The 15,517-nt window shown below is 41.2% G+C and overlaps 1 protein-coding gene and 1 long non-coding RNA gene across 6 annotated transcripts in view; one reads left to right on the forward strand and one right to left on the reverse strand.

Annotated features, from left to right (window-relative positions):
• The window catches only part of alcama (activated leukocyte cell adhesion molecule a), a 64,265-nt gene that overhangs the window by 14,903 nt on the left and 33,845 nt on the right, over positions 1-15,517 (forward strand). For 2 of the 4 annotated variants that reach the window (XM_029173538.3, XM_055514367.1), the window contains exons 2-3: positions 10,696-10,799; positions 15,235-15,454. In XM_029173538.3, the coding sequence (XP_029029371.1) occupies positions 10,696-10,799; positions 15,235-15,454 (324 nt within the window). Of the gene's footprint in view, positions 1-4,132; positions 4,161-4,233; positions 4,354-10,695; positions 10,800-15,234; positions 15,455-15,517 lie in introns of those variants that run through there. The other 2 variants (XM_055514366.1, XM_055514365.1) reach the window with 2 other exon arrangements.
• On the reverse strand, positions 8,836-10,229 carry LOC129605094 (uncharacterized). 2 transcript variants are annotated; one of them, XR_008696605.1, is made up of 3 exons: positions 10,089-10,229; positions 9,587-9,661; positions 8,836-9,324 (listed from the first exon to the last, which is right to left on the reverse strand). It is a non-coding gene; the product is annotated as an uncharacterized LOC129605094 (long non-coding RNA). The 2 variants fall into 2 exon arrangements; XR_008696606.1 differs by having other exon boundaries at positions 8,836-9,661.

Consider the following 15,517-nt stretch of genomic DNA (forward strand, 5'->3'; position numbering starts at 1 on the left):
GTTTGACCTTTGCGAACTCCCCTGTTCATTTTATCTCCTGTTTGCAGAGGAGGCTGTGGTCAAAGCACTAACTGGACAATGGTAAGGTTGACAAAAGCCAGGAGTGAGTGGTAACAATGTTTTCATTTATTCACAATAAAATCTCCAAAAGCACACTCAGATCTAGCTGCTCATGAACAGGATTTTTTCCACTGTACTATCCTGGGGGCTCGTCCGGGATGGGGGAGCCAGGACGCCAGGTCAGAAGGGGAGATACCATCATTCTCCCCACAATCAGAGATTGGGTTCCAAGCCCCAATAGTAACATGCTATATAATAGCTTCATGCAAAAGCAGCTGACCTAAGAGTGATCATGACTAAGATAGACACCCAGAACCCCGGAAACCGGTTACCAAGAATAAGTGAAGCGGAGCAACTTCTGAAAGTCTGCTAGAAGATGTCAATACAGCACTACGAATGATACCAACTATGACGATCACTGAGACTAATTAGCTGGTATATAGCACAGCAACTATGGTCCTGGAGGTACTTGGCTATAAGATTAACACAAGCCATAAGGTGCATTACCCTATATGGAAACGGAGGCTAAGATAAAGGCAACACGGAAAGAGGTTAGCCTATCAGAACTACAGAAAGGCATAACAAAGAAGTACAACCTACCTAAGAAGTATAGCAACATGGACATCCCTGAGGCCTTGGAGACTGCAAAGCAAAGACTCGCAGCCCTGGCTATCCGACTGAAGAGATACAGCAGAGAAGTTGAAAACTGGGAGAATAAACAGGGTGCTCCACTGAACCATTCAAGGTGTACTTACAGTGGCAGGGTAACAACATGAGAGCAGACCCACCAAGGCTGGAGACTGAAGAATAGTGGAAAGGTATATGGAAGAAGAAGGTATCACAAACCAGCAATGCCAAGTGGCTGGTGAACCCGAGAGCAGACCACACAACCTTCCTGGACAAGATCCAGTAGCCATCACAATGGCAGACATCCAAGAGAAAGTCTCAGATATGAAGAACTGGACAGCACCAGGCCCTGACATGATCCATGCCTACTGGTTGAAGAAGCTAACCTCACTCCATTAGCGCCTTGCGACACAAATTAACAAGCTACTAGTGGATGAAACTCACCCTGAATGTTTAACAGAAGGCAGAACAATCCTGATCCTGATGGAGCCCCAGAAGGGAGCAGTCCCATCCAACTACCACCTAACCTGCCTCTGCACAACATCGAAGCTCCTGTCAGGCATCATAGCAGCCAAGATAAACAAGCACATGGATCAATACATGAGCAGTGCCCAGAAAGGAATTGGTAGTAACACCAGGGGAGCAAAATACCAGCTACTGGTAGACAAAGCAGTCACCCAAGACTGTAGGACCAGACATACCAACCTACGCACTGCCTGGATTGACTACAAGAAAGCCTATGACTCAATGCCTCACACGTGAATCATGGAATGCTTGGAACCTTACAAGATCAACAGGACACTAAGAACCTTTATCCAGAACTTAATGGGAAAGTAGAAAACAGCCCTACAGGCAAACTTCAAGCTGATTGCCAAAGTCAACATTGAGTGCGTCATATACCAAGGAGATGCTCTGTCCTCACTGCAGTTCTGCATAGGCTTAAACCCCCTCAGCCAGATCATCACCCAGACTGGTTACACGTACCGATTGCGGAATAACGCAACCATTAGCCACCTCCTCTACGTGGATGACATTAAGCCGTATGCTGTAAGAGCGAATGAGATATCATCATTGTGGACGGATGGTAGTAAGGAGAGGAAAGGTAGTCAGGATTGAGGGGATAAAACTACCAGAGGGCAAGATGGCAGAGGAAAGCTACAAATACCTTGGAATCCCATGGGCAAATGGTAACCCCGAAGAGGCCACAAGGAAAACAGCAACCACTAAGTACCTCCAAAGGGCAAGGCAAGTCCTGAGAAGTCAGCTGAATGGGAAGAACAAAGTCCGTGCAATCAACACCGACGCCCTCCCGGTTGTCAGGTACCCTGCTGGCAAAATAAACTGGCCAAAAGAGGAGATGGAAACCAATGACATCAAGACAAGGAAGCTCCTTTCACCCCAAATCCAGCACAACAATTTTAGAACAGTCAGTGTGAATAAATACATGTTGTATATATCCAGACATGGGTGCCTGTAACATAGCGGAGTCAAGTATCCAGTTAGATGTCTCTTGAGAACTTCTCTGTGGGCTTATTGTTTTCTTAACACATTGACACTACCATCACCATTTTGTGTTGATTGTATTCCATGAATGTGAATGTGTTTGCTGTTGCTACTCAAATCACGGACTAGATTACATTGGTAGGCTTCTTGACTGATGCTGACTGATACTGAATAGTTTTCTGCACGTTTTTTTTTTTTTTTTTTTTTAAGTGCTGCCATGTAGCACTTCATGCTTCTGGTTTTTCCACAAGTTGCGGGGTGGTGACTGTGGTAGCGGCCATTCTCCTCTTCTGTGCTCTCTCTCTCTCCCCTCTCTCCGTACCGCCCTCCCTCCCTCTCCAACGTGTTTGCTCTCCCCAAGCGTTCCTCCTGCCCCGTGCTGATGACTCACTTGATAGCTGTTTCCTTCAGCTTGCTTGCTTTTTTTCTACCTAAGCTTCAATTTGCTCCTCATCCACTCAGCTGTAGTTACGCAGTGACGTCACATGGCGAAGTTGCTGCACTGTTGCGGGCTCTGCTGGCGGAGCTGTAGATATCTGTCGCATCCAAATGCAGTATAGTACTGTTTTAAATGCCCCAGTACTGTGGTACCAAATCAATACCGGTATACCGTGCAACCCTAGTACAGGCTGGAAGTCCTAAAGTCCAAATGGGATACACCTCCAATTTTTTTCTAAAGAACATAGTTGATGTCTTATTTTCTGTACTAACATATAAGCATTCTGTCTAGTTTAAGACAGATGTGTGTCACAGCAGCAAAACATTCTTGTTTTCATTCTCCTCCTTTTTTGAGTCTTTAAATAGCAGGCATCTTTTAAGAATATGTACACATCCACCGCTCTAACATCTGATATGATATATTGGCTTCACACATTTCTATGATTATGGTTCACGGTAATACTAATATAATTTCAGCGCACATGGCCTCGTAATGATGTATTCCTATGTTTACTGTGGGTCGGCCTGGAACTGCAGGAGTGAGGAGGCAGTTTAAATCAGTGGTGCCACCGCATCACATCGGAACTTGCTGAGGTGGATATATTTTACATGCTCATACATAGATTTCACGCTAGCGTTTCTGCCTTTTACTTGAATGGGGGGGCTTTCTCCTGTGGTTGCCTATTCATATGTAAATATCTACTGCACACCTAGGCTGCGGCAGCAATCTGACAGCTTTAGAGATGCCTGCCCTGATTCCTTGCCGCAGCAGAAAACCTCGGTTGGATTTTTCTCAGTCAAACAAAACTGTAACACGGACTACAGGCACAGGCAGTCTACGGCAGACTCATACCTCCATCTGAGAAGAACAGTTCAACTAACCAGGGGTGTGTTTCAGAAAGCGGGTTATGTGACATACCCAGGTAAGTTTGAGGGTAAGTTAGTGATTAACCTGAGCTTTAGGTTTCAAAAACGGAGGTAACTTTCAGGGTATGTATGTAACCATAGCAACTCTGAAATTAAATGTTTTGGGGTAAGTTAATTTCGGAGGTTACTGAGCAGGGCGTGCGCGTTTGATGACGAGCCCGTGGACGTGGAGGCGCAGCTTATTATATTGTTTTCCACCGTGAGAGGGTCATAAAGCCACATATTGATGTTTTCTTTCATATGATTTTCATATTTGAAGGAGGGAGCATTATCGTTTTTCTAAAGAATCGTTAATTTATTTAACAAACCATTAGAAACATTTCATCAATAGCGCCCACATTCCTATTAAAGCTCCTTCAGTCAATGAAGGAGACTATGTTAATAGGAAGTCATTTCACAATATCAATGTGCAGGTATTACAGGTACTATTATTTCCTGTTCAGAATCTTTTGGTTTAAAGACCATTAAGCTCATTACTGTTTCCATTAAATAGGTAATATTTGGTGCAACCCATCTCATTACTAATATTGAAGCCAAATGATCAGGGTCAGTGCATGATTCCAGAATCTTCAGGGAATCACCACTATGTCACATGTTTCAACAGGGTATGTCGTAATTTACAGAAGTTCATGTTTTTACTGTATTGTTTTATTGTTTTACACATTTCAATCATTACAGGACACCACAATACAGAGGCAGCTGTTAAACGTGTCTACCCCCACCGTATTTGGGACCCGTATCTGCCCCGTCAGCGCCCAGTTTGCACTGTGGGAAGAGTGTGTTACGTCCTTTTGGCCTGTAGGTAGCTGATTATGTTATATAGCCCCTTGTAGAACAATCAATGATCGGGTCTTGAGTGGCCTAGTGGTTAAGATGAATGGCTGCAAAACTTTTTGTCCGGGGTTCGAGACTGAGCGGAAGCAGTTTTTTAATTTTAATTATAGGAAAAACAGCGTCTCATCATCATCGTGTGATCACGAGCATGAGAATACTTAGTGCATGGATCGCCAAGACCATAAACCGCTGGTCGCGTTATAGTTTTTAGTATAGTTATGAACTTAAGTAAGTTATAGCAAATTATGGCAGTTTAAAAATGAAAATAAGAAGCTGAACGGTGCTAAACAAAAGAACTGAACAAAAAACAAAAGACAATAAAATGGAAAAAGATGAAAGTTCTTCTAAAAATATTCTCTGCAGCGTTTGGTTTGTGGCAGACAAGCTACTGTAACCCTGATTTCTCTCTGTTGGTACGGGCTACAATTTTCTTTACGTGGTATTCTTCTTTAATGCGCCACACAGCAAGACAGTACAGCACATGTACACTTTTTTCTTTACGCCGCTCTTACCCAACACGCGTCACTTTTTTCCTGTCCCCCGTCAACAAGGGCAGGTAGGAACTAAGGATAATTACAAATAAAATCACATTAGCTGAAATGCCACGTTTCACTGGTATATACACATAAGAATTACCTTTTTTTTTTAACAAATCTTTACGATAGGAAAAACAGTTTTATTTGGTTGTGTGGTATTATTGTCTTTTACAGTATTATGCTGTCACAAATTTACAGTTATATACTGTCAATGTCACGGTCTTTTTTTTAGAGTCTAGCAAAACATTAGCATGTCTATGCGCCTCTACGGAGGAGGGGGAGGGATGTGAAGTTTCCCTTTCCGACTGTGAGGAAACATGAGACAAACAAAAGCTTGGTCGAACTCAGATCTAAGTCATCGTCAAGAGAACGAAACACATCACATATCATTCAATCTTGTGTTACATTCGAGCGGCAGTCTGGAGCTCCCTGCTAAGACTGCTGCCCCCTGACCATCCACGGATGAGCTTCGATTAAAAATTAAAAGCAGAGGTTTTTTGTTTTTCTCTAAACGAAAAAACAGTTTTTAATCCAATTCTGTGTTTTTGTTAAAAATATTTTTGCTCGCTTTATTGGTTTGTAAGCCGGTGCTTTTATTTAAATCTGTTTGCTGCCCATAGCAAGAGAAAGGAGAAGCCCGTGAAGGTGGCTAGATGGGCGAATGGGAAATCAAAGTTTTGAAATATACACGGGCCGAATAAGTCACATCAGCCACTCATTCAGTTACAATGACACGCACAGTCAAAACAAATTCTCGCTACATCTAGTGCACCACTGCCCCGTTTCTCTAGTAGCCTGCCTTTGTACATCCATACATTTGTGTATTGGTCACTCTCTGTCTGGACACATGATTCCGAAACACGTCACGTGTTTGTGTAAGAGTTTGATGTCTCCACCAAATTATAAGCAGAGGTAACGAGAGAACGACTTTTTGTGTTTTCCGTTTGTCTCTAAATAATAAAAACATATTAACTCCAATTCCTTGTTTTTTTTGTAAAAAACAAATATTTTTGCCTGGTTTATTGGTTTGTAAGGCGGTTCTTTGATTAAAATACGTTTACCGCTCATCGGGAGAGAAACAAAAACAGTGGTAAAAGTGGCTGGATGGACAGATAGAAAATCAAAATGTTGAAACGTACACAGGCGGAATAAGTGATCTCAGCCACTCGCAGTTCTGCAGACACAGAGTAAACACGTAGGAACAAACATGTTGCTCTACTGCGCCGCTGTTGATCTGCTGATTTCTGGCGTCCTGTCAAAATTACGATCGACAGTAAACTGTCTGTAGCTGTAAAACAAATTCCTATGATTTTACGGTTATTTACATAAAATCTACGACTTTTGGAAAACATTCATTAAGAAGTTGTGGAAGTTTAAAACCTAAATAAGCGGCTGTAGTTGCAGATGGACTGCGGTGTGTACATATTCTTAAGAGACGCCTTCTATTTGAAGACACGAAAAAGCTGAGGAGAATGAAAAAAAGAATGTGTTGCTGCTGTGGCGCTGCCTGTTTTAAACCACACAGAACAATTATAACTTTGCAGTGAACAGAAAATAGCTAAGCCATCAACAAGTTGTTGCCCTTCATACTCCCCACATTTGAGCACACAACAGATACTTAATAGTAAAGACTTAATAGTAAAATAGGTCTGGTGTAATATATGTGTGTTACAGGTAGAAATGAACAGTCGGACCTCAGTTACGCTGTAGTGCTTTGGAGGCTTCTAATCAACGCTGCGCCACCTGGTGGTTAAAACGAGACTAGCGTCCAGGTTTTTTTTAGCCGGCTGCAGGATTAAAAATCTTTAGTCAGCGACGCACCTGCTGCACCGTGGCGACGCGTCGGTACTGCAGTAAAAACGTTAGTCACTTTGAACCGATACCACTGTAGCTATTTGCTGGGGGACAGAGGGTTCCCTTGTCTGCCCTATTTAATGACACCCTACCCTGAACCTGAGCCTGGATCACAGACACAGTTCAACCGGGCCCACAGCAGAACACGGCTAAGGTGGAGATGACCACAGGCATTCTGAAGGCGACGTTCCAGTGTCTACGTGGCCTTAGGGTCAGTCCAGAGAGGGCATGTGACAATATAGTGGATTGTGTTGTCCTTTACAACATTGCCACAATACAAGGAGAGAGCCACCCTTCTTGTCATGCTGAAGATGACCAAGAGAATCCAAGACTCTTAAGACACATGATTTGTCAGAATCACTTTTATTAAGGTTTCTGCACCAAAGCACTCATCATTTCTTCATGTCCTGAAAAATAAAATGGAATATTATTTACATTGCTTCACACAATGTCACAGACTGTGTGCTTTCTGGAGGGTCCAATAATACAATCTGTCCATCAGTGACTGTAAGACAATGCAACCCATAAGATCAAAGTGAAATAAAGTCAGAGTACTACAACATTGTAAAAGCCTATGCGAGATATAGATCCTGTAATTGTGTAATCAAATCTTACCTTTTTGTAGGATTTTGTGTTTCATTTTGACTTGACATAGAGTTCCTCTTGCTCCAGAAGGATTACACCTTATTAAACAAGAATATTACTATTATCTAATAATATTCAAATCTCATGGAATTAATAGTACAAAACGATGTGGAAGTTATGTTTAATTTTCCTTTCCAATAAAAGAGGAGAGGGTAACATAACAGTAATTAAATAAACTAAATTTTTCTTTTTTTCCTTTGCCGATGCAGATGTGTTGCTTTTTCAATTAATAATCAGCTTAAATTCTTCATTCTCTGCATTAAAACCTCCAACTCCGCCGTTGAAATACGCTGCCATTATAGTGTCGCTCAGGATTGCCATGGTGACTCGTGAATTCGGCAGTCCATTGACAATGTCTTTATATATACGGTGTGCACGTGCTGTCGCTATGGAGACGAAAGGTGGGGAAATCAGGCTCACTCTGCTCTGTGAAAGCAGACTTTCAGCCTTGATAAATAGGCTTTTTCCAGCAAAACCACAATAGTTATAAATATTTTCATTGAAAATGAATCCCAAGGCTTCCCTGAACAACTGGAGTTAATTTCATGTTTGAGGATGAAAGCTTGTAGCCACAGTCGCATTTTTAAAATATGTCTCCTCCTGTTTTTTTCCCCAGACGTCCGCCGTAAATTATCATTGGAGTCTATGGGAGAATTTCAGGATCTCTTTGCGCTTTGAGGTCGATAGCAACTAAAGTATTGGTCTGAGGGTATAGCCAGATACATATTTGGAAAGAAGACAAGTATAACTACGATTTAGTGAGATAATTACATTGATAGAGTGAAAATTGTGGCTGTAGTGACGAGTTAAAACAGAAGTTCTGTCTTTAAAAAAAACGCCCACTCTAGCTGTGACATCACGCACTCTAGCTCACACAATACACACTAATGGAAAAGCTTAAAATGTATCAAAAAACACACTAAATTTAAACGCTCACAAGTTGAAAAGTATAGAAGATACGAGGATGCTTTACAAGGAGAACAATGATATACGCTTTTAAAGTTGAAATGACGTTTCTACGCCAAAGTACGACGATGACAGAAGCTGACGAAAAGAGGGAAGTTGACAAAAAGTTAAACGATGATTCCCATAAACAACCATTATAAACAAACGATGAAAAACGTTGAATAAAAGTTGAAAAGCTGAAAACGTGAAAAGTAATAGCCCCCGTCTCCTAAAGACGACACATGTTTAGAAAGTTGAACGGCGATTCTACGATGAAGCGTTGAGGCGCTGTTCAGCTCTCCCACTAATAATAATAATAACAATAACAATGTGAATTTACAAAAAAACATTTATATTAATTCAGTGGGTCTACTTATTATTTTAAACTAGGTCAAAGCAGCATTTTTATTTTAATGGAATTTACTAAACCTGACCACTGAAATCATAAAGACACTCAAAACAAATGTATTCTTGTTCTACTTTATTTAAAATTCAAAATCAGTATTTACCAGACTGTTTCAAGAGCAGGAGGACCCCCTGCCTTTAATTTTGCTTAGCCAAAAGTAATAAAGGTTATAAGACATATCTACCATGCATCAGTCATTTGAATATAATAAACATTAAACAACCCCAATGCAATGCAACTCCCAACCAGACATACTGTAACTATGCCATACCATATACTATGTATATAGTGTAACATCACAAACTAAGAAATGAAATATCAGAACTAGCCATGGGTTGATTTTTCAGTGTTTTTGAATTTTAGGAGAAAGCTCACTTTTACCCAGACTGAGCATTACAGCAGCTGCTGAACAAAAGGTTTTTCGTGTATTCAGGGTAGTCCAGGTGGCGTGCGTTGACCAGTCCAAAAATAGAAAATCTGAGGCAGATTGGCCAGTTCATCCATCACCACACTCCCCTCCAAGATGATTCCCAGTCTGGATGGGTTGAACTGAGGATTTTTCCTTGTCAGTTACATCTTACAATAGAAAACTGTTAGTATAGCAGTATACATTTTACTTAACTATACTATACTATAATTAGATATGTAATCTACTGGTTGTAAACCCAATAAAAATGCTATTTAATAAAGCAATAAGACAAAATAAGACATAAGACAAAACTGCAAGCCCATAAGTATCCCTCCTGCTAAGCTGAGTCCTTATTTACTTGCATCACCACCATGAACCTTTACAATAACTTTAAAGACTTACAGTGCAGGTCTTCAAGAATCATGCCCCAAGATGACTGAAAGTCTTCCAGGCAGTTGTGTCTTTTGGCTCAGTGGTCTGAAACACAAAGCAGACCATTTTTGCCTAACAAATGCACAGGAGATGACAGGAACAGGAACAACAGCAAAATACAAAGAAAACAAAAAAAAGTATATGAAAAAAAAGGTTATATATCCTTACAGATATTAAACCCTACAAAGCTTCTGGTTTTATTGTTGGTCAATTAGCTTACATGGCTACTTGTAGTTGTAAACGTTTTCCTCTAACAAACGTCCTATGAAGCAAAGACATGTTGCTACATTAGCTAACGTGATTGGCAGGTCATATTTAGTAAAAAAACGTTTTTCCACCGCTAAGAAACATTCCATGATGCAAAGGCATGTTGCTACATTGGCTAACATGTGACTGACTTACTTCATATTCAGTTAAACATTTTATATCGCTTACGATTTTCCCAAACCCAAAGTAGGTTCCTAATGCTCACCTCTGCCGGAGACTGTCTGTGCCTGTGGTCCATATTACAGGATTGTTTGACTTTCAACAGTCAGTTTGCTGCTGAAGTCTAGGTGTGCAGTAGATATTTACATATAAATACGTTACCGTGGCAGAAAGCTCCCCCATTCATTTACAGTAAAACAATGAAGTGAGGTGCTCTAAGAAAAAGGCAGAAACACCAGCGTAAGCGGTGGCACCAGTGATTTAAACTTGCTTCTCACTCCTGCAGTTTCGAGCCAACCCAAAGTAGGTAGACCCAGAGGAATAAACGTGTTGCAGCAATAATGAGTGGATCTGCTGAGTTCCGTCATTATGTTATGTTGCTAAAGTTAGCTTGTGCATGCTTTGTGCAATGCTACTCCTAATAGTCCAAAGCACACAGGCATCAGCTTGTAACTCTATTCACACTTCACAGCACAAGCAAAAACAGTACTTGGTGTTGATTAGACATTTCTTTCTGTTTTTTCTGGTTTGTCTGTAGTATCCTGAATGTAGTTTCAACTGCTGCTTTTTTTATGTGCAGCACAAAATGATCCAGTGTATAAGTACTGGTATACAGTGTGGATTTCATGACAGCTGTTATATTTGTTTTGCAGTTTGTGGGACAGACACAGTGGAAGCATTGTATGGAGAAACGATTGTTGTGCCATGTCATGGAGCTCCACCACTACAGGATCTGATGTTTGTCAAGTGGAAATACGTAAGTAAGACACATTTTATACAGTGAATTGAAAGGAAAGGAAAGTCCCTCTGCATTGCCACAAAATGCCACGAGTGGCGCTTGGGGGAGCTCTTGCTCAAGGACCCACCTGATGGTGAGGCAGGGGATCGAACCGCAGATCTTTTGCCTTCTGAGACTGATGTGTATATGCGTATATACACACACACACACACACACACACACACACACACACACACACACACACACACACACACACACACACACACACACACACACGTGGACTTGGTTTAGGCAAAACACTCTGTGTTTCTGTTTGATCAATGAATCTGCATCTACAATAAGTCAAATATATATTCCGTACAGCCAGTTCTTACATTCAGGGTCTTGATCACAAACATGGGCCACTGGACATTTTCATTTGCGGTGTACTCACTGTTGTGACCAGAGTTTTAGACATTAATGCGGTATCTGTGATGAGTTGATTTGAGGGTACAGCAAATGTTACTGTTATACAAACTGTACAGTCACTACTTTACATTGGAGCAAAGTAACATTTATTTAGTGTCACATGAAAATATATAATAAAATATTACTAAATGTGATATTTACATAAATAGGGTGGACTTACTTCTGTGAGATAATGCAAATAAGTAACAGCTCGTCTACTGACACCAAGGCGATAGACAGTACCTGCTCCCCAGATTTAGAGTCTTTGACAGCCAAATGTAGGCCTTTTACCTCCTGAGAGAGTTGCCTGTTACCCTGGCAACCTGATTCTAACCATAACTCAGCCCTGGGACCTTTTCTGGCATTATTAGTAGCCAACAAGACAAGTATCCCAAGACTGTGTATGTTGTCCCTGGGGAATTCAGCTGTGCTGCCTTGCTGAGTAAATATGTTGGACATGGTCTTCTCCAATGTCAAAAATAGCTACAAGGCTATCTGGGTACTACATCGACTGCCTTTAAAAACAGCTTCACTATGGACAAAATCATTTGGGTTTACCATAACTGGATGACCAGATTGGTTGCAGGAGAGAAACATCATGGAGACATGACATTTGTTTGTTTCCTGAATAAAATCTAACTTACTATTTGTTATTTATTAGATATTTTGCGGAGACATTCGTGAAAAGTAGTAGGTTAATTGTTTTGGCCGGAACAAGAAATCTAAGGTACGAAAACGCTGAACTCTGAAAGATAGGTTCAGGGCAGACTAAGTCTTTACCACCAGAGAGCAACATTGCAAAATTAATGACAGGTAAATATGGTGATGAAGGCATTTCATGTCTCTGAGTGGTTACAACATTATGGGTTAAAACATTCATTAAAAGGTGAGGTCATGGGGTAGGACTAGATAAGACTAACGTCTTCCTTCTTCATTCAGTCATGTACTAGGTCAATTGAAAGCTGAAATGCATTTTTATGTATATGTGCAAAATTATGTGTGTTGATGTATTAACTGCATTTATATTCAAATCAATTCAATTCAATTTTATTTATATAGCGCCAAATCACAACAAAGTTATTTCAAGGCACTTTACAAAGTAAGGTTTAAGACCTTAGACAACTAAACCCAACAGATCCCACATACAGCAAGCCTTTAATTTGACAGAAACAGTGGAGAGGAAAAACTCCCTCTCTAACGAGGAAGAAACTTCCGGCAGAGCCAGGCTGGATGTGGGCAGCCATCTGCCTCGACCGGTTGGGGTGAGGGGAGAGAGAGAGAGAAAAGCACAGCAACAACAACAAGCAACAACAGAGCACAGGCAGGATGGTTGGACCAGAGACTAAATACAGGCAGGATGGTTGGACCAGAGACTAGATACAGGCAGGATGGTTGGATCTGCAGCTGCCCATCACAGACACAAAGCTCTGAGTTCGATGATACCTGTAGATGAGGACAGAGTGGAGGAGAGAGGGAGAGCGGGGGAGAAGCACAACTGCTGGAGAGAAAGAGACAAGGTTAGTTAAACATGGGACAATGATGGGAGGTTATTGGACAGAAGAGGTAGAAGGAAACAGAGGAGCTCAGTGTATAAATTAAGTCCCCCAGCAGTCTATGTCTATTGCAGCTTAACTAAGAGATGGTTCCTGTGACTAACAATCATTGCCAGTGACCTGAACCATCTCTAACTATAAGCTTTATCAAAAAGGAAGGTTTTAAGCCTGATCTTAAAGGTGGAGAGTGTGTCAGTTTCTCGAACTTGAACAAGGAGCTGGTTCCACAGGGGAGGAGCTTGGTAGCTAAAAGCTCTGCCTCCCGTTCTACATTTAAAGAGTCTAGGAAAAACAAGTAGCCCAGCGCTCTGAGAACAAAGTGTTCTGCTGGGAGCATAAAGAACTGAGGTCTTTAACATAAGAAGCAGCTTTATCATTAAGTACTTTGTAGTTGAGTAGGATAATTTTAAATTCTATCCAATTATATGTTTGAAAGAAGAATAAATAAAGAAGTTCCAAAATAACAGGAATCATTCGATTTGGACACCATGAGAAAGGTTAGAGCCTCTGTAATCTTATTTGCGCTGGAATACACTGAGGTTTCATTCTCTTCATTACATTCTTTCTGTCAGTGTTTGTCTGTAACAGCAGCTCTGGTCCTCCTTGTGCATCTACTAGGTCCTGGGAACCAGGGAGTCTGTCCCAGCAGCCTGTTTCCATGGTGCTTTACAGCAGTCCTTTGTATTTGTGACCATTTAGTCACTTGTACCCAAGGTTGCTCTTAACTGGGCTGAACATGAGCCTTTAATGAAGCAGTTGTAACATTGGTCACTCAGTGCATTGGACAAAGTTTTCTCACAATTGGCACGTGGAGTTACAAATGCTCCGGGGGTCCAGGGATACTCGGCTGAAAGAATTACACCAGAGGATGGCCCAGATTGATGGACTGACAAGTAACATCTCAGCTCGTTCGTAAGAATTACATCAGAAGATTTCCCAGATTAAAGGACTGATCAGTAACACCTCAGCCCGTTCTGTTAAGACTGACGAGTAGGCTAGGACTGACTAGTAAGATCTCAGCCCGTTTGGAGGATGATAAGAGACAGCCGAATAACATCTGCAGACAGACTGAACACTTGGTTACTATGCTGTCAGCCTTGTCTCACAGGCTTGAGAAGGTGTCACGGGTACCCCATGGACCCAAACGAGGCGATGAAGCTCTGAGTTCTAACCGTTAGGACTAATATCTGGACAAATTATTCATGAATCGCTAAAATGCTATTAGAATTGGCTGTGTATTATTCTGTATTCTATATTCTGTATTATTCATACAGTATGTTCTCCCTTACCCCTCCCTTCCTCCAATCTAGCTCACCAGCTGTGCCTCTATTGTCTTTCCCTTCTTGTGTCTCCCTTTAAGGACAGCTGTTGGACTGGCTTGTAAACATCTTGGTTGGCCTCGGTCATACATCTATAAGCAACACTTTACTATACTGATGCAGATACCCCCCCGTCTTAGAGTCTCACCGTCTGCTCTCCAACCTTATCCATTTATACTGATATATCAAAAAAAAAATTTCCAGCAAGAATTCTACTTGTACTGTGTGCCACTGTGTGTGTGTGTGTTTTTGCATTGTATTGTTTTGTGCTGCAACTTGCTTCCACTGTCATATGAGATGTGGCGCCATAGACGACTGCCTGACCTGACCAAGACAAGTTCCTAGTTCTGTAAAGTGTACTCTACAGGACCTGGCAATAAAGCTTTTTCTGGTTCTGATTCTGAAATATTAATTAGTTAATTTTGTCCATGTGCATTGTTGTTTTAACATCGCTCATAACTTATTCCACCTCATACCTTTCTTCCTACATTTTGCAGCTTTTCTATTAGTGTGTATTGCATGAGCTAGAGTGCCTGATGTCACAGCTGGAGTGTGAGGACAGGTTTTTTTAAGCCACATTTTTCACTCTATGAACATATTTTTTCACAGGGATAGTCATACAAATTGCAAGTGTGGTCACAATCTTTCATCCTTAAACATAAAATTTACACTTGTTTATTGAAGCCTTGGCATTTATAAAGTATGTTTATTTTAGTGATAACCATTATGGTTTTGCTGGAGCAAGCCTGGTTAGCATGGCCGAAGCTGATTTTGCCACCTTTTGTCTCCACGTAACTCAAAACAGTTTGACTGACAGGCCAAAAAAACGCCTTTTATGAAATTTCTCTTTTAATCAGCTTTTCAGCTTAGTTAACTTTTTGTGATCGTCAACAATGTCCCTTGGTCAACTTTCTTTGTCGTTGTCAATGTGTGTGGTAATCAGCATAGCATAATTTGTAATCTTTTCAGCAACAGAACAACTCTTCCACATAATTTCTTTAAAATTACTTTTTCTAGTTGTGTTTTATGTCCCAATGCTTATACATAATTGTTATGCAAAGCCTGATTTTAAATCAAGCATGGTGAGGTGTAATGTCACACCCTTCTATCATATGTGTCTCTTTTTGTCTGTAGGAACAAAAAGACGGCTCCTCTGGGGATCTGCTGATCAAACAGGCTCATGCAGAGCAGGCCACAGTTCAGGCCACGGATGACTATGCCACGCGTATCAGCATTGATGACAGCTTCAGCCTGCTCATCAGCAAGGCAACACTTACGGACCAGAGGACCTTTACCTGCATGGTGGTCTCAGGCACTAACCTTATGGAGTACCGCACCATTGTTGCTGTTTACAGTAAGCTCATGCACAACACTTGACACTAATCCATCCATCTTCTACTGCTTATTTCCATAGGGG

The sequence above is a fragment of the Betta splendens genome, chromosome 14 (genome assembly GCF_900634795.4).
Source record: "Betta splendens chromosome 14, fBetSpl5.4, whole genome shotgun sequence".
Classification (NCBI taxonomy): Eukaryota; Metazoa; Chordata; class Actinopteri; order Anabantiformes; family Osphronemidae; genus Betta; species Betta splendens.